Consider the following 19,870-nt stretch of genomic DNA (forward strand, 5'->3'; position numbering starts at 1 on the left):
ATTCAGCTTCTATGAGTCTGTTGTTGGAATGCTCAATCATTTGTGAAGTGCAAAAGACATGAGCTCAGAGTCGATCAGCACTCATATTTTGAAAAGCTGCCCCCCTCCCCCCACCCCTGGATATGAGCTTTCTGCTTTATTCAGGCAATGAGTTGATTGAGATAACCTTTCGTATATGTGCAATGTAGTCAACATCACTGCCTTGTACAAAAGGTTATAAAGAGATCCTCTTTTTTCAGGCCCAGTTGTTTACTTTCAAATATAAGCAAAGTTCTGGAGTCAATCATTGCAGTTGAAATTAAATCCTTTCTTTTCTTCAACGGTGATATTTCAGACCATTAGTCTGATGCCCATCCAACTCTCTCCACCCTGGAGATGCTGATTCTGCTCTCCTAACAATAGATGGATGCCCTCCATCTCAGACATGAGATCAGGGCCAACTCTCGACACATTTCGATAATTTGATGCACTCTGATACCCCACCTTGCTCTCCAAAAATCTGCTTGTGGCATCCTAATCTTCATCAACAATCTCTCTCTCTCTCTGGAAAATCCTTGTTATCTCTTTGCTGATGACTTCGCCCTCTGACTTAACATCCCTCGACCTTCACATAGACATACAGCAGCCTATACCCTATCTGCAGACTTTGATAGAATCACATCCTGGTCAATCACTTGGAATAAGTCTTTCAATCCTGACAAACCATCTGGTGAACCCTCTCATTTACTTATTTAGCAATCCTCTTGACGAAGTTCAGCCTTTCAACGTTTTGGGTCTCACTATCAGCTACGATCTTAATATGGCAAACCACATATCTAAGTTGGCCTCCAAAGTCAGTCGCTGACTGGGCGTCCTCCGTTGTGGAAAGTCTTTCCTTGGCACACCTGAACTTTAATCTACCTACAAGGACTTCATCCACAGCTTGATGAAGTACTGCCCTCTCCTCTGGATTGGCGCTCTCACCTCACACCTTGCTCAGCTTAATGCCGAGGAAACTAATGACTTCCTTCAACTTCTGTGATTGTACCCTTTTGTCATCCCTCTGCTCACATTCTTCCTATCTGCCCCCCCCCCACACACACACACACACACACACCCCTTCCCTTCCTCTGTTCTTTTTGTTCTGTTATGTCCTGGTCCACTCTGTGTTCTATCTCCTCCACAATCTTCAACTGTAACCAAAAAAATAATAAACCTGTATGAGCAATACAAACCATGTATGAGTGAAACATGGGTTGACAGGATGGCACAGAGGTATGCACACTCTCCTCGAAGCTGTCTAGCTTGGGTTCGAATCCTGATGCAGCTATAAACTATCACTGGTGTTTCACAGGCATGGTGATTGATGGATGCAAATCTGGCATTCCTCTGCCACCATTAGTTGGTGGAGGCGAAACCATAGAGGGCATTGCATCAGTGGCACAGCTGCACTCGCAGCCAATCATTCTACCTGCAGCCTTGTTCTGAATTTGAAGGAAGTAGAAGTGAATCATGGGTACATGTCATGATTCAACATGAAGTTGAGTTCGATTTTCCTCCCAAGGATGAGAATTCCCTTGTGTTTTGTATTAAAGCTTTTTATAGGCTCTCACACATCTCTAAACTGTCTAGCTTGGGCTCGAATATGCTTCAGTGGTACAGCTGCCCTGTTCTAAAATGATGATTTCCTTGTAGCTAATGTGATGCGTATGAAAGACAAAGAAGAATCCCTTTTGTACATTTTAATTCTGTCCCAATCTACAGTCACAGCTCACTCTCTCCCTCCTCTGTCTAAAGATTTAATGGGCAGTCGATTGGTGATGAAGGTTTGGAGATTCTGATGAAGTCGCTGGTGAACAATCCAAGACGACTGAAAGTACTCGGGTGAGTACCTGTGTATCATTTAGGTGAGTTCCTGTGTATGGATAACTCAGGTGAGGACTGATGTAAACATACTTCAAGTGAGCAAAGGGACGTCAACTCGGTAGAAGGGCAAGGGGGCGGAACCTCTTTGAGGGGGAAAAAAATAGAAGATCTTTCTTGGAATAATCATCCCTTCATCTTTCTTTCAATAACAGTTATCCCTATAAAAGACAAAGTTATGGCTAACACACACACACACACACACACACACACACACACACACACACACACACACACACACACACACACACACACACACACACACACACACACACACACACACACACACACACACACGATGTAGGGATGGTTTCACATGATCTTTTCTTGTTACCATCCCTACCTTGTTTACATACTTTTTGGATCAACATTCCCACATCCTTTTGCATTTTTATGATTCGGCTGACGAAGTCGCTGGAGGCATTATTTTTTCAGGTTGTCCGTCTGTCCATACATCTGTCCACATTCCGCTTCTCCTATTGACACGATTTTTCACCATATGTGTGAAGCCTCATGTAGAATGTTTTAATGATAACTAGGTGGAACGGGTTCCCGTTGACAGTGGTTGATAAAAAAAAAAAAAAAAAAGATAGCTCCAGCAAATTATACCGCTGAGGTTGTTTGCATTGATCAAATTCTCCCGAAGAGAACTTGACTGAATCGGGAATTGATTTTTTAATAATTTTTTTCTTTGCTCGATTTGAATGAGACTTGATACTGCACACCGCAGGAGAATGGTGAATTAGGTGGCTGTATTTCGGGAACATACATACATTCATACATACATACAAGATGAGAGTTTTAGTAATATATAGATTATGACATCATAGGTCATGTGGTGTGGCAGCCATGTAATGAAAAGGAAATAATTTGGATCTCTGAAACTGCCCCATGGAAAAAATTGAAACTTGGCACATGTCAAGTATGGTACTCTCCAAGGGAAATATGTGTGATTTGTTTTGATGATGTCATAGGTGGCTTTGTTATGACGTCATAATTGCATACGTCGAACATTTTATCCGATCAGTATGAAAAATTTTCAAGGTCATCCCGGGCTTAATTGTACGGGGGGGGGGGGGGGGAATTGATAACATCATCAGTCGTGTAGTTTGGCAGCCTTTTTTTTTTTTTTTACATAAAAGCATTCAAAAATCTTCTTCTCTGAAACTGTTGAACAGATCGATGTGAAACTTTACAGGTATGATCGCCTATCCATGAGGAATGAAAAGTTCTCCACCTATGATGTCATAGGTCACATGGTTTGGCAGCTATGATGTTTTTTATTTGAAGAATTGACCTTTAAAAATCCTTCCCAGAATAGCTTCACAGATCGAGGGGAAACTTCACCTACATGTTCCCCAAGCCTTGAGGATACCAGGGTGTTCACAAATAATTAATAAGACACATGGTCTGGCAGCCATATTGGATTGAATGAAAATCTTAAAAAAAAAATATTTCTCTTGAACCACTTCATAGATTAATGTGAGACTTCACAATTATGATCTAATAGTGATGAGGAATATATGTTTTGAATTTCAATCTGATTAAACGCATCGTCTGGCAAGCAGAATTATTTGATTTTTTTTGAATCTTGGTTCTTTTTTTCTTTTTCTTTTTTCTTTAAAGGCTCACTTGGCAGCACCTGGATGGGTTTGAGGGTAGAGGAGTAATAGCTGACTCAAATCCTATCCAGGTTCCTCCTGATGACTTCATCTCTGCTTTTTGCTTGAATGGGTTCCGTCTGATTACTCAAATGCAGGACTGTACCTATGAATCTTCCATTTGATTTGAATTTAATTTATCTTAATTCCATCCTGCATTAAATTGAATAATAATAATGAATGTCATGGGTCAGGGTCAGGTTTCCGATCAAAGCGGAGTTGCATCAAAGCAGGATGCCTTGGTGCCCGGTCATCATTGCTAGCAGTTATAAAGTGGTAGTTCTAATTATGTCTATTATGAATTAATTAATACTCCAGTCCACAAACACCACACAAAATACACTCCACAAAATTACACAAACACCACACAAAACATATCTTGGTGAGGGTCTGCAATCTATGATTATTGTTTTTATTGTTGTTGTGCACTGCTCCTTCCCAATTCCATATCCAGGCGATGCATGACGCCATCGCCAAGTGCCGAAGGAAGGGAGTACTCGGTTTCCACTCCGTTTTTACTTGCGAAATCTTGACTTCCGTCATCTGTTTGTGTGTTTGTTTGTGTGTGTTTGTTTATAAGCACGATAACTCGAGAACGGAAGAAGCTACCCATGTCAAATTACAACACATGATTCAGGAGGGTGATGGCTAGTGCTGATTAGATTTTGGTCAAAATCGGTCAAAGGTCAAGGTCATAGTGAGGTCTAACATTCGATTTTTGATGGTTTGGTACAGAATCATCGTAGAAACTCCTGGTTTGCTTCGCTACCTTCTCAAGAGATAGCTTTTATTAGACAAGGTCAGAGGTCAAGTTGATGATTTCGAAAGTACCAGTCTATGACTGCTTGTCTTGTTTGTTTGTTTTTACTTAAGAAATCTAAAGATTTCGTAAGTATATTGATGACTTCCGTCCTCTGTTTGTGTGTTTGTTTGTTTGTGTGTGTGTTTGTGTTTTTGTGTGTTTGTTTGTCGGCACGATAACTCGAGAACGGAAGAAGCTACCAATGTCAAATTACACCCCGTGATTCAGGAGCTTGATGGCTCGTGCTGATTAGATTTTGGTCAAAATCGGTCAAAGGTCAAGGTCACAGTGAGGTCAAACATTCGATTTTTGATGGTTTGGTTCAGAATCATCGTAGAAACTTCTGGTTTGCGTCGCTACCTTCTCTAGAGACAGCTTTTATTAGACAAGGTCAGAGGTCAAGTTGACGATTTCGTAAGTACCAGTCTATGACTGCTTGTTACTTACGAAATCTCAAGATTTCGTAAGGATATTGATGACTTCCGTCATCTGTTTGTGTGTTTGTTTGTGTTTGTGTGTTTATTTGTAGGCATGATAACTCGAGAACGGAAGACGCTACCAATGTCAAATTACACCACGTGATTCAGGAGGGTGATGGCTAGCGCTGATTAGATTTTGGTCAAAATCAGTCAAAGGTCAAGGTCACAGTGAGGTCAAACATTCGATTTTTGATGGTTTGGTACAGAATCATCGTAGAAACTTCTGGTTTGCGTCGCTACCTTCTCTAGAGACAGCTTTTATTAGACAAGGTCAGAGGTCAAGTTGACGATTTCGGAAGTACCAGTCTATGACTGCTTGTCTTGTTTGTTTGGTCAGGTGATATCTCAGCCATCCTTTGAGCTAGGAAGATGAAATTTGGTGACAAAAATGAAGATGTGATTTGGCAAAAAGGATATTTTTTTATTTCTTGATTAATCAATCAATTAATTAATTACTTAATTATTATCGATTTATTCATTACTTATTTATTTTATTTCTCATCCTGGCAATATCTCAAGCTTTTGAGCTAAGAAGCTGATATTTGGGCATGACAGTGACCAAGTGATTTGGCTATAAAGAGTACTTTTGATCTACTGATTAATCAATTAATCGATTAATTATTCATTTTTGATTAATTGCTTAATTTTGAAAAAGTTGCAGATTCGTATGAAACAGTGGTGAATTATTCTGTTATTATTATTTATTTATTTTAATTATGCAAATAATGAATTAATCAATCAATTATTGTACACCACTCCCTCCCAATTCCAACTCCATGTGCTGCAAGGTGGCATCGCCAGCTGCCTAAGGCACCCAGCGATGCAGCTGGAGGATTTGTTATTTGTTTATTTGGCACAGGGACGGTGTACTTCAAATGTGCCACTACTTGTTGTTATTATTATGAAAGAGAAAAAGATTTGCCTGTTTTGACCGATCTCGGTTTTTTGCTTTTGTTTTCGCTTTTGCATATGGTCTAAAGTACTGAAAAGTGATCCCTGTCTAGACAAACAGTTGAACAGACAAGGTAGTCTCTCCTATGTAGTCTAAGCAACATTTTAGAGAAGATACTCCAACTTTAGTTTTGTGTATAGTGGATGGGACCAACATATTTGTCCGCATCATCCCTACATTGAGATTGCTACCATACTCTCTGCGATTATTCAGGTGACAGTGATTTCAGTACCTGTGTATTGGTCATTGGGATGTTTGACAATCAACGTTTTCCTTTTTATATGGCCGATATATATATATATATATATATATATATATATATATATATATATATATATATATATATATATATATATATATATATATATATATATACGTATTATGTGATACCGGTCGTCCGTCTGTCCGTCTGTCTGTCTGTCCGTCCGTCCGTTCCTGTCTGCACTCTAACTCCCAAAGTTTTCAACTTTCACGTTTCATATTTGGTACATAGGTACAGACTGTGGAGACGGTGTGTTGCGACATACGTTTGTCATCTAAAGTGGTTTCCATGGCAACCAGGATGCTGTTTTCCATGTAATAGCACAATTCTGTATATACCTTCTTGTTCGGGTGTATATTGTGCTCACTTGAGCTCTTGTTAATTATTATACGACCGATATATATCGAGGCATATTATGTGATACCAGTCGTCCATCCGTCCGTCCATCTGTCTGTCTGTCTGTCTGTCCATCCGTCCGTTCCTGTCCGCACTCTAACTCCCAAAATTTTCAACTCTCACGTTTCATATTTGGTACATAGGTACAGACTGTGGAGACGGTGTGTCGCGACATACGTTCATCATCTAAAGTGGTTGCCATGGCAACCAGGATGCTGTTTTCCAGGTAGTAGCACAATTCTGTATATACCTTCTTGTTCGGGTGTATATTGTGCTCACTTGAGCTCTTGTTAATTATTATACGACCGATATATATCGAGGCATATTATGTGATACCAGTCGTCCGTCCGTCCATCTGTCTGTCTGTCTGTCTGTCTGTCCATCCGTCCGTTCCTGTCCGCACTCTAACTCCCAAAATTTTCAACTCTCACGTTTCATATTTGGTACATAGGCACAGACTGTGGAGACGGTGTGTCGTGACATACGTTCATCATCTAAAGTGGTTGCCATGGCAACCAGGATGCTGTTTTCCAGGTAGTAGCACAATTCTGTATATACCTTCTTGTTCGGGCATATATTGTGCTCACTTGAGCTCTTGTTAATTAAATTAATGATGTAATTGTAATAATTTTATTGTGCAAGGTTTTGTAAAGGTAAATGTCTCAATGGGATATTCTGTAACCATATATTAATTATATAAATAAATGTTCCACTTATTTATCCTGAGAAAGGACAAGCCTCGTGTTTTGTATTTCTTGTTCTCAAAGGATGTCATCGATCCTGATTACAAAGTCCATAAAAAGTCTGTTTGGTTTTCTGAAATTTAATAAAAAGAGTAATTTGTAGAATAAATGTGGAACCTTGAAAAAGTTAGAAAGTATCAGTTTTATTATTTTACGAGTGGAATATGCTTAAACATCGTAAGCAATAAACAATCGTGCTTCCCCCATTGTCTCGGGTCACTCACCTGCATTTGACTTTTCATTCATTCATTTTCATGTTTTTATATTTTCATTCACAGATGCTTTCCAATGGTTCTGTGATTTCCCCCCCCCCCCCCCCAGTGTATCGGCTTTGATGACCATCGGCACACAACATTAACGTGCTTCCCCATCGTCTCGAGTCGCTCACCTGCATTTAATTTTTCATTTATTTATATTTTCATTAACGGATGTTTTCTGATGGGTGTATGATTTTTCCGAAGTATCCACTTCGATATACATCGGCACGCAAAATTTCATCTTTCTCCATCACCCGGAAGGTACCGACCTTTAATATCAGTGAGTCGGTGAGTCAGTCAATTCGATTGAGATAGGAACTATTCAGACCCTTCTGTCCTGATTATTAAATGTCCTCTTTTTGCATGTTATAAATCCCATAATTTTTGTCATGTTCCTATTCCACTCAACGTTTTGGGTTGCAAATAATAGACACACTCACCTCTGGTACAAACCCCTCTCTTAACCGTCTAACCCTCCACATCTTCACCGTGACACATATGATCTTACAATCACTCCTTCCTGGTTAAGCCCCACAAATCCAGACTCACTGCACACCTCAACTCTTTTGTTCCTCTTCCCTCCCGTATGTGTAACAGTCTTCCTGTGGCCCTTCAATCCCACTCTTCTCTCCAGGACTTCAATAAGGTCGTTCCCCACCATCTCTTGCCATCCCCACCCCGACCCATGATGTTCATCACCACCACTAACCCCACTTAAACCAACCATTTGCAGGTTACTGTCCATCTTTCCCTCCTCTCTCGTTTGCTTACCAATTAATTATTACTTCTTATATACACCTAAAATCCAATCACCAAAGAGTTGACCTTGCTCTTCCATGAGCTTCACGTTTGGATCAAAAACCAAAAGTTGTTGAGACAGAGGGTTTGATTGTGAATTGTTTTATTGTGATGACCTCACCACTCACATCCATGTCCTTGGCTTGAGTTGCCGGAGAGAAATGTTGAATGAGGTATGGAATGAACTTGTGAAGTAGAGAAACTCGTTTGTTGTGGAAGACATTCTCTGTGTCAGTCAATATTCAGAGGTCATGTGATGATGGGCCAGTTTTGACTGGAGAGACCAAACTGGTCAGCTTTACCTAATTGTGATACAAGTGTACACCTTGGGAACTTGGTTCATAACCCTCTTCTGATTGGTTAAAGATTTTGAATTTGTACCCCTGTGTTAAGCATGAGTCACATTTGCTCTACGGCTTGGATACGGCGGCCGTACCCCCCCCCCCCCAAATTGACAGAAACGTGCGGTGGCGCAGAATTTCTGAGGTGGCCTCAGGGTGGCCCTACGCCGTATCGCTATCTTTTACAGGCCGTAGGGGTCTCCGTGGAATTAAAGCGCGGAGTTATAACTTTTTTCATTTCTAGGTTGGCTGTAGCAATTCGACAAGCCGTAGCCATGACATAGATGTGTTACACGTCGACCGTGCATAGGGCGTACGGTGGGCTTGCGTTATTCGTGTGTTTTCCGTAAGCTCTTATCAATGAAAAATGAATTTTGCCAACCCACAAAAAATTACGGCGGCCGCACCATTTCCACGTTCGCCTTAGGGGCCCCCTGCGGTCGCCTTGCGGGCACCTTGAGGCTACCTTGAAAATTCTATGGCCGCCGCAGGGACGCCCTAAGGTCACCGTGCGACATCAAATCAAAGACCTACGGCACCGCCACGTTTTCGGTCTCCCCAATTTCTAAATACCCCATGCGGCTACCCAAAAAATAAAGACATATGTGACTGCTACATTGTGTGACTGTGGAAATACTGCGGCCGCCCTATAATTGCTCGTGGCCGTAGATTTTTTTTAGACCCTACGGCCGCCGAGCCAAATGTGACTGAAGCATTAGTCTCACATTGTGCAAACGTGAATCTCATCAACAATCATAACATTATCACTTTCAACAGTAATGGTAAATTAACACCAACCAACAAGTTACCAATAAAGTTTTATTGGTTTGATAAATCTGATTTACAAGCATTGAAAGGTCTTACTTCAAGATTTATAACTGAGTTCATTCAATCAAATCAAGACACAAATACAGTTGATTGAAACTGGATAATCATTTAAAAAAAATTCAGTACTTTCATGGTTGAGAATATTCCCTCCAAGATGAGTGAGGGTAAACATCATCTTCCCTGGAGCTCAAACGGTTTAAAATACCAAGTGCGAAAGAGGGACAGGATTTATGGGAAAGCATTGAAGTACCTATACAGGCGATCTTGGTATACTTTCCATCAACATCGCAACAAGGTTACTATATCTGTTCACCAAACACTGTGTAATTACATCAACCATGTCATTGGAACCAGTCTTGTAAATAACCCAAAATTACTTTGGTCTTTCATTCAACTTTGTTGCTCGGATAATCTTAGAATCCCCATACTCCAAACACAAACTAAGCTCTTCATTTCAGATAAAGAAAAGGAAGAGACTCTGAACTCGAACTTCCGCAATGATTTAAAAAAAAATAATCTCAGCCGATATTCGTTCTCAGCCGATAACTAGAAGGGCACTCGTGGAGCGCATACCTCTGCCACGTAATGTCTGATCCACGAGAACATATTGGGCCTAATACATTTGTGAAATATGCTATATATCGTTTTTGGCTATATGCTATATATCAAATATGCTATATAGATTTTAATTGATGATTTTAGAAGTTTGACCTTGAGTTGACCTTTGACCTTTCGACCTCAAATAGTTGGTTTTCCAATTCAGCGATGCAATATGCAAATCCTGTTCAACCTTCAAGTCAATCAGACGAAAAATGATTTTAGAAATTTCACCTCAAGATGACCTTTGACCTCAAAATCAATCGGCTTCTCAGTTGAGACTACCTCTACAACTCGGTAAAGTTTCATGGCAATCAGTTTGGAATTGTGACCTGTAGGCGATTGACAAACAAACAAACAGACAGGCAGACAGGGGTGTAAACATAACCTCCTTCCACCTTCGATGGCAGAGGTAATAATCTCAGCCAATAACACAACACGGACACTGCCCTGGCACACTCGGACACTTCTGACAAAATGGGAGATGAATGCTTTGTCCCACCATCGCAGGCTGACCAGGTGTCCTGTATGTTACGGCATCGTCTCATTTCATAATTTCCCGGGACGCCATTTGTGTGTGTGGCTGTGTTGTGCCATGTCCCAACGTCGTGTCCATGTCTCACCGTATGTCTGTGCCATATCCCACTGTCATGTCTGTGGTCATGCCATGCCCATGCCATATCCCACCATCGTGTCGTGCCATGTCCATACCATTTCTGTGCTCTGTCGTATCTGTGCCATGTCCCACCATCAAGGTGAGTCGTGACAAAGTGATATCGGTTGCCGGCAAGCCAAGACAGGTGTTTGATTCACCACTCATATCACCCTTGGACATGTGCTGGTGGTTGGGTAGAGATGGTGTTACAGTTTCAAGCGATGGCTGTTTCTTTCATTTAATTGTGGGGATGACATCCTCTCTCAATTGTGGTGGATAACCACATGATATAGCCATCTCTGTTGTTTCATAACAGTCCTCTGCAAAAATGTTCCGAGGACAAAAACTAATATTTTCTCTGCCCGATCCACATTCAGGTATATCGGACAAATCTCATCCAATTTTTGTCAAACTTATGGTATTTTGACCATTGGTGTAGAATGAAACCTCTCAATTTGTATTACTGTCCAACCACCAAGGACGCATCAACTCAGCATATTTGTGGAAAATCGAAAATTATTCGCCGTTTGAGTTCAATCGTGCCATACCTGCAGCCTGCAGACAATACCTGTATGGCAGTCAACTCCTGGGTGACGTCATGGCTAATCCGAAAGAAGAAGAAGAAGCAGAAGAAGATTTGGACTTTTAATTGCAAAATTACTTCCTTTATAAAGCAGAAGAAACACATCATATATATTTTGTAAGGTATCAAGGGATAGATTAGCGTTGAGGTAGTCTGAGCTTTTGTGCTCCCTTTTTACAAGGTGCCACCAGGTTTGAGTGGAGGAAGACAAGTTTGAAAGTTCATTCTTGAGGTTGCACAGATGTTTTCTTTCTCCCCTGAGAGTGGACACACACTTGTTCGGAGCTTTTTGTAATGTACTGAGATTGCCTTCAGTCAGATTTGCATTCCAGGAGAGGAGGAGGAGGAGGAGATTTGGATCATACTCTGTGCAGAGCGTTGGTGCTGCTTAAGCAGTCTCCTTGGCTATTGGGTACAATCCTGGACAGGTTGCCACTCCGACACAGGATACCACATACTGCCACTCATTTTGCCGACCTCGGAAGGATGATAGGCCGAGTTAACCACACCTGGTATGAATTCAACAGCTGAGCTGGAATTGAACTCAGGACCCTAGAATCCAAAGCCCACCACCTTGACCATTAAGCCAACACCAGGCATTCCAGAAAGAGAAGGCAAGTTGTTTCAGAGCAACTGCCTTACCACATGATTCAGTGTACCATTGGTGGGAAAAAGGTTAGGATATCTAAAGACGAGATGGGATGAATTTGTGCATCAAAGAGGGTAGATTTCTGTACGAATTCCCTGGCTGGGTTAACATCAGGGACAGTAGATATGGGAGACCAGTCTGGAAGAGTGGTGACTGATTGCAGTCCTTGCCACTCTGCCTGAGTGAATTGTCGAATTGCATTGAGGCAGCTCTCTGATTTATAGCCAGATTGAGTTTGACTCTCACAAGCATATAATCAAATCAATGAATTTGAACAGAGGAAGAGCAGGAGACATGTGCGAGGGAGTTTGTCATTACCAAGTACAGAAGGGAGGATGTGCCATTGGGAGCAATCCACGTTGGAAAGTTTACATATTTAGTCCGTCACATGGAGTCACAAAAGTCCTTTGTTGAAGCACTATGGCTGATGAAAGAGGTACCAACACACAGCCAAGTTGCATAGGGACAATTGAAATCACCACAAATGAAGAAGAGAGAGTTGGTATGAGTGATTAAAAGTTTGCCTATTCTTTCTGAGAGATAGAGAGAGAGAAAGAGAGAGACAGAGAGAGACAGAGAGGGAGATGTAGGTGCTGTCATCGCTGTTTGGGTGATGGTATAACACACACACAATTAGATACAGTATCTGCAATCACAAAGTGATCGCAAAGGGTAAGCCTCCCCCGACCAAGGATGCTGACCAATGGTGATCGCCCACAACTTACCCTTGGCCCATGATCCAGTGATGGCCATATGTTTTTTTTCAGGCCACTATATGGCCGTGACCTTCAACGTTTAGAAAATGTGTCCGCATCAACAATCTATCCATAAATCCATAAAACTCAACATCATGAAAATCGGACGAAAAGTATTCAAGTTATGACCAAATGTTAATTTTTTGTTAATTAGGTCACAATCCGAAAACAGCAGGTCAAGCACATGAATCAAATATCACCCTCGTCAAAAAAAAATTGGGGGAAAAAAGGAGAAAAAAATATACAAAAAAAAATTATTTTTCCTATTTTATTCCATATGAAATATATTAGTGAGTTTTGGAGAGAAAAAAGGGAGAATTTTTTTTTTATAGTGAGTTTTGGAACAAAAATAGGGGAAAATGGGAGAAAAAAACAAACATTTATAATAGCCAGTTTTAGTACAAAAATAAATAGAAAAATTGGTGAAAAATAGATTTTAAATAACCAGTTTTGAACATAAAAAGGAAATAAATAGGAGAAAAAATATTTTACATCGGCAGTTTTTGAACAAAAATAGAGAAAATAGCAACCACTTTGGTGTAAAAAAAAAACAAAGTGAAGACAAATAGTGAAAAAATAGCAGCATATCTGGTGTAAAACAACAAAGTATGGAAAAAAGTGACAAAAAGCAATAAAATTTTGAAAAAATAAAGTGGGGGAAAAAATAGTGAAAATATAGCACTGCAATACCCGAAATCTCCAAAATACTGGAGTAATAAAAAAATAGGAAAGGAAACCTATCTTTTTGCTATTTTTGGGGAAAAAAGTTTTTAAGTAGCACTGAAATACCAAAAATAGACTAAAAATAACCAAAAAATGGGTGAAAAAATGATTTTTGCTTGCTGCAAATTGACTAGGGCAGATGCACAACATCAGTGCGGGTACGCTATTATATTGCAAGAACATCTTGGAAGGCCAAGCGGTCTTCGAGATTCCACATTGGTGAAATTGAGTGATGACAAAAAAAACACTTTTTTTCAGACCGCCATTTGACCTTGACCTTTAACTCGGAGGGGTATGATGTAAGTTGAGCATACATGCACCTTCCTCTGGATATCTAGAAAGGGCAATTTTGTTCCGATCGGAGACACCTTAGTTGAGTTATGATGAAAAATGTTACGTCTATAATTCGGTCATGACTTTAAAAAATAGGTCAAGGCCAAAAATATTATCACAACAATGCAAACATTTTATTCCCATTATTGATGCAAATTTTCATTCTGAAAGTCCAAGCTAAATATGAGATACAGCTCGGAATTTGACAGAAAAAAGTGAGAAAACCGAAATGGTGGTTTAATACTCCAAGGGGTGTAAATGCAGCTTGCTCTCGGCTATCTAATGAGGGCAGTTTTGTTCCGATCAGACAATCTTTACTCGAGTTATGGTGAAAATGTTAAAAGGTCGATAATATTAGATCATGGCATTAAAATTACGTCAACGTTAAAAAGAGGTCAACCCTGCATTCTTTCAATTCACATTATTGGTGCAAAATTTCATTCCGAAAGTCCCAACCGGCTCCGAGATACAGCTCGGAAATGATACCGTTTGGAAATTTGGAGGGTTGAGAGTGCAAGAATAAAAAAATTCAAAATGGTGCTTTAGTACTTCTTGGGGTCTAAGAAACTCAATTTTGATTCATGTTCAAGGAGCGCAGCTGTGGATCCGACCTTGACGTGGCCAACTCTGGACCGGAACTTTGATCGGATGAAACAAGATAAGGAACTCCACTCCATGTTTTACAATTTACCAAAAACGTTTTTACATTGTCTTTACCTAAAATTTACGAACCCCGCACCAATGCCCCCCCCCCCCAACTTGTTCGTAATACTCAAACCTGTTCATTGAGATACATTATTTATTTCTCCTCTGTACAATCTTCTGTTTCCATGATCCCGAGGACGATGTCTCATGGAAAAGAGTTTGTACTCTTATCGGCCACGTGACCTTCAAATGTTTCAGGTTATTTTGTCATCCCTTAACTTGGAATAAAGAACCTTCTGATATAACTCGTTTATCTACAGCTTTCTACTGATGGTTCTTTGTTTCACTCCTTGGATGTTTTATCTCTTTATAGGTTAGAGAGATGTAACCTGAGCACCAAATCTCAGCCTGTCCTGAAGGACCTGAAGAACATCATCAACTTAGAGGTTCTTAAGTGAGTCCTGAACTGTTATTGACGTTTATGTTTTTCTCTTTCATGGGATATGGATTGGTGAATTTGCATTACAGGGTTTATAAATAAACGCAATTCTTCACACAATTAGAGATTTAATGGAAGAAATTGCAACATTTCTTGTATTCGTATAATTAAAAATTGTTTATGTAGAAGCACTGGGTTGTAATCCCATATTTATATGGTGATAATATGATTTACAAACATAATTATTAAAATGGTGAAAGAATTACAAAGATTCTCCATGTTGCTAAAGAGAATGATAACCTCAGAGTTTCTCTCTTTCCCTCCTTTACCATCAGTTTGAGTATGAATGCCATCCGTGATGAGGGCCTGGAGGGTTTAATGGAAGGTCTGAAATTCCAAACAAGCTTACGAATCCTCAGGTGAGTGGGACAGAGATGTTTTGTGCAAATAAAAACATATTGACGTCATAATCCCTGAATGTGAATCTGGCGTTCTCCAGGTGAACCTTGACCTCTATCATTGACCTTCGATTGAACGTTTTGCTCTGCTTGTGATCAGAGAGGGGAATGAAATGCACAGCCAGTCATGTGTATGGGGATCATTGGGAGTGAATCCAGAAAGAATAACGATGAATGATAAACCAGGGGAGGGTTTGGGGAAAATTTGCCTTCCTTGAAAAACTCAGAAACTTCGACTCACGAGGACATTTTGACTGACATGCCTCTCTTACACCCTCAATTTTAATCAGTTCTCTGATTGTGACCAATTTATTTAATTATTATTATCAGAGTAGCCACCCTACGGGTGATCTTGTTCCAAGCATGTGACACCCAGTTTGGGGATGCTCCATCTGCAAGTCGAATCTGCAGTTGCTCTTCCCACCTCAATCCAGGTTACCTTTTCTGAATCAGATACGCCATGTTTTTCTATTATATTTCATCCCTCCCTGTGTGCAATTTGTATTTCCATCGAAATGTTCCCCTGATAATTAGTACTCCCTTGTGGTCGATATTGTTGAATTTGTTTTTCGTGTAGCTTCGGCCTACTCCTCGGATAGCCACGAGCTAAGTCATCTCAGTTTTGAGGTTTTGTCTTTCCGTTTCCCTCCTAAAATTTCACCTCCTACGACTCCTCCTCCTCCTCCTCATACTGCTCATACTCCTCCTACTCCTCCTACCTGTCACTCACCAAAGCGCTTGGTCTGTCAACCCTCTTATGGTTTCTCCAGCTGGACCTTTCTTTGTGCCTTCAACCAAAATTGCCTCCATGCATTCCTTGATCTTTATTTCAGAATGTTAAATATAGTTGGCTGTGCTCAACAATCAAATTCCCTTCATGCTTTTTACAATGTCAAACTACTCCACATCAGTTCCCTCCCCAAAGTCTCCTACATGCCTGCGTCCTTCCAAACCCACCCTGTCTACTGTATGTGTCCCCTCTTCAGCATCCCTCCACTTCATGCCCCCCCTCCTTTCTACATCCCCTCTCAACTCACCCTCTCTAAGCTCGCCATCAACCCTCCCCATTAAAGCGATCCCACAATGCACTCCCTCAATTCCTCCCTCTCTAAGATTCCCCCTCATTCTGCCCTTCTCAGCTCCCCCCTCCCATCTTCATGCCCCTCCCATCTTCATGCCCCTCCCATCTTCCCCTCCATCCCACTTCCTCCCAGGCTCCCATCTGTCTCACATACTCCAAACACAGCCTCACATGTCCCTCATTGTGTGGATCTAAAAAGTTTGAGGCCTCCACTCCAACATGACAGATCTTTCAATCCAAGACACTGCTGACAGTCTGGACATCATCTGTTTCACAAAATCCTTCCTCTGCAGCATGTCCTTCACTATTTAGCATCTCTCTCCCCCTCCCTCTACTCTCACTGGCTACTGGCTCCTCCAGTTTGATATTCCTAAACCCCGCTCTGGTGGTAGAGTTCCTCTTTACATCAATACGTCATTTTCCCACTGTATGTGTCCTGATTTTACACCTCCCAACCCCCAGGAGTACCTTTGGCAGCGTCTTTCACACCACCTTATTTAAGACGTTACATTAGTTCTTCGCACCTGTTGTTTGCATCCTTTACGACGTCCTTAAAAACAGAAAGTTTACTGTTTGGAATGATTTTTTATTTTGTTTCACTCCCAGACAGGCAGACAGAGTAAAAACATGATCTCACTCTTCTGTAAATGCGTGATCGGGACAAATTCAGAGCCAAAGTACTCCGAAACTACAGGGTCGTTTTCCGATTTATGTTCAATATATAACATTCAATTGAAATCAAGTTGTTCCTCGATCATAACATGATGTTTGTAAACAGAAATACAGACAGAAGTGAACCAATTGCGTCACCCTGCTTTTCACTCCGCATGCATGGTGTAAAAACGTGCAAAAACGTATCCCCTTAACAACAGAACTGTCAGCCTACTTCCAATCATTAGCAAGGTCATGGATTCCATCACAGTTGACATGAAACCCTTCCTTTTCCATTCTAAGATCATTAATTTCGATTCACACCAGGTCACGCATGCTACCTTGGACATGCTCATTCTAATGTTCCAACAATGCACGGAGGCCCTCAATGTCAAACATGAGATCAGGGCCGTCCCTGGACATATCTCGAGCTTCTGATACAGTATGGCATCCTGCATTGCTCTTCAAACTCTCTGCCGATGGTGTCCAATGCCAACTCCACTCTTGGGTTACTGACTTCCTCTACTCTCACAGCCAACATGTGTCTCTCAACGTAATCTTTTCATCTGCTCTCCCTGTCGAACCCAAGGCAGTGTTCTGGGCCCAGTCCTATTCCTAATCTTCATCAACATTCTCTCTGACTCTCTTGAATATCCTATGTGTGTATATATATATATATATATATATATATATATATATATATATATATATATATATTCTAGCAAATACAACCTGTTGATTCACTGATAGGGTTATTAGGGGGGAGAGTGAAGGGAGAGAGAGAGAGAGAGAGAGAGAGAGAGAGAGAGAGAGAGAGAGAGAGAGAGAGAGAGAGAGGATGGAGTGAGGGAATGGGGAGAGAGGAGGCAAGGAGGAAAGAGGGAGGGGAGAGAGGAGGCAGGGAGGAAAGAGGGAGGGGAGAGAGGATGAAGGGAAGAAAGGGAGGGAGAGGACGGAAGGAAGAAAGGGAGGGGAGAGGACGGAGGGAAGGGAGGGGAGAGGAGAGGACAGAGTGAGGAGGGAGGGGAAGCTATAAAGGGGGGAAAAGCGAGGAAAGGGAGGGAGGTGGGGAGAGTGACACCTCACAAAATGTTGCTATACACGGCGGGAGGGTGGGGTGCGAGGAGGGTGTGTGTGTGTGTGTGTGTGTGTGTGTGTGTGTGTGTGTGTGTGAGAGAGAGAGAGAGAGAGAGAGAGAGAGAGAGAGAGAGAGAGAGAGATATATATATATATATATATATATATATATATATATATATATATATATATATATATATATACATATATATATGGAGGAAAAAAAAAAAAGAGAAGAGAAAGGTGAGGGGTGGAGGTGGCATCAGCAAAGAGAGTGATATGTGATGCTTAATGACAGAACACACACAAAAAAAACTCATGTCAGAACAACTGTACATATAACGACACAGCAGTGTTTGTTAAGTAATCCACTGGTACATCTGCAAAAACTTTGATATCCCAGTTCCAGAAAATTCGTAGGAACAGGAAACAAAAGCATGGACTGAAAAAAAATGGACATGGACTGAAAATATGGAAACATACCGCTCACGTACGACCTAATGATCCCATCGAGCGGGAACATCGAAAACAAAGTATTGCAACCAGATATCATAATAAGGTACAAAAAAGAGAAGAAGGCATTGCTACTTGAGGTGTTGATACCAGTGATTTTGGACTAAACGATGCAGAAACCAAGAAAATGACCAAACACTAAGACCTCAAGAATGAAGTGAAAAGATCCTTGAAGGTGAAGAATGCTGAAGTTGTACCAGTGACAGTTGGAGCCGCAGGAATGATAACAAAGAACCTCACAGACATATAAAAACCATCCCTGGGAATATTACGACAAAGAAACTACAATTGGAAGCTGTCCGGGGCTCAGTGATGATCCTCAAGAGAACCTTGAGCACAAACCTTTGGGAACAGAAAACTTCACAGCTTGGTCCATGAATCATGATGAAGGTGGATACTTTGAGCCCACCCTGAGAGTACTCCATTCCACTTTCTGATACCCAAATAAGTAGATACCAATCAATGACACACACAAACACACGTGGATACTTTGAGACCTGGTAGGTCTCTGTTTCACCTCCTGATGAAGCCCACTCACACGTAGATATAGCAGGCAACAACAGCAACTTGCACGTATGTACGTACATACACACACACACACACACACACACACACACACACACACACACACACACACACACACACACACACACACACACACTTTGAGACCTGGGGTGGGAGTATTTTCAATCTTCCTGGCAAAGGTCTGCTTGCATGCATGCATGCTCCTACATGCAGCAACCTTTGCATCCCACCAGTCAGCTCACTCCGAATCTGATTCGTACATGCCAGTCCCCTCAACAGAGAGGGAAGGGTGGGGTACCAGGAGGGAGGCTTGGGAAAGAGAGATAGAGGGGTGAAGAGAGAGGGAGGGCAGAGGAAAGGGGGAGATAGGGGAGGGGTCAGAGAGGGAAAGAGAGGTCGGGATCAGAAAGAGGGAGAGAGAGAGAGAGAGAGAGAGAGAGAGAGAGAGAGAGAGAGAGAGAGAGAGAGAGAGAGAGAGAGAGAGAGAGAGAGAGAGAGAGAGAGAGAGAGAGAGAGAGAGAGAGAGAGAGAGAGAGAGGTGAGGAGTGAGGGAGTGAGGGAATGGGGAGAGAGGAGGCAAGGAGGAAAGAGGGAGGGGGAGAGAGGAGGCAGGGAGGAAAGAGGGAGGGGGAGAGAGGATGAAGGGAAGAAAGGGAGGGGAGAGGACGGAAGGAAGAAAGGGAGGGGAGAGGACGGAGGGAAGGGAGGGAGAGAGGAGAGGACAGAGTGAGGAGGGAGGGAAGCTATAAAGGGGGGAAAAGCGAG

At 41.5% G+C, this 19,870-nt stretch overlaps 1 protein-coding gene across 5 annotated transcripts in view; it reads left to right on the forward strand.

The window, feature by feature from the left end:
* LOC147033635 (NACHT, LRR and PYD domains-containing protein 3-like) overlaps window positions 1–19,870 on the forward strand; it is a 159,607-nt gene that overhangs the window by 40,638 nt on the left and 99,099 nt on the right. For all 5 annotated transcript variants that reach the window (XR_015055567.1, XR_015055566.1, XM_085871691.1 and 2 more), the window contains 3 exons: window positions 1,777–1,863; window positions 14,735–14,815; window positions 15,136–15,219. Coding sequence is in view for 3 of the 5 variants with exons in the window: in XM_085871691.1 (XP_085727817.1) it covers window positions 1,777–1,863; window positions 14,735–14,815; window positions 15,136–15,219 (252 nt within the window). In the remaining 2 variants the exon portion in view is untranslated. The remainder of the gene's footprint in view (window positions 1–1,776; window positions 1,864–14,734; window positions 14,816–15,135; window positions 15,220–19,870) is intronic.

The sequence above is a fragment of the Eptatretus burgeri genome, chromosome 2, assembly GCF_056783735.1.
Source record: "Eptatretus burgeri isolate ZD-2024b chromosome 2, Ebu_testis_v1, whole genome shotgun sequence".
Classification (NCBI taxonomy): Eukaryota; Metazoa; Chordata; class Myxini; order Myxiniformes; family Myxinidae; genus Eptatretus; species Eptatretus burgeri.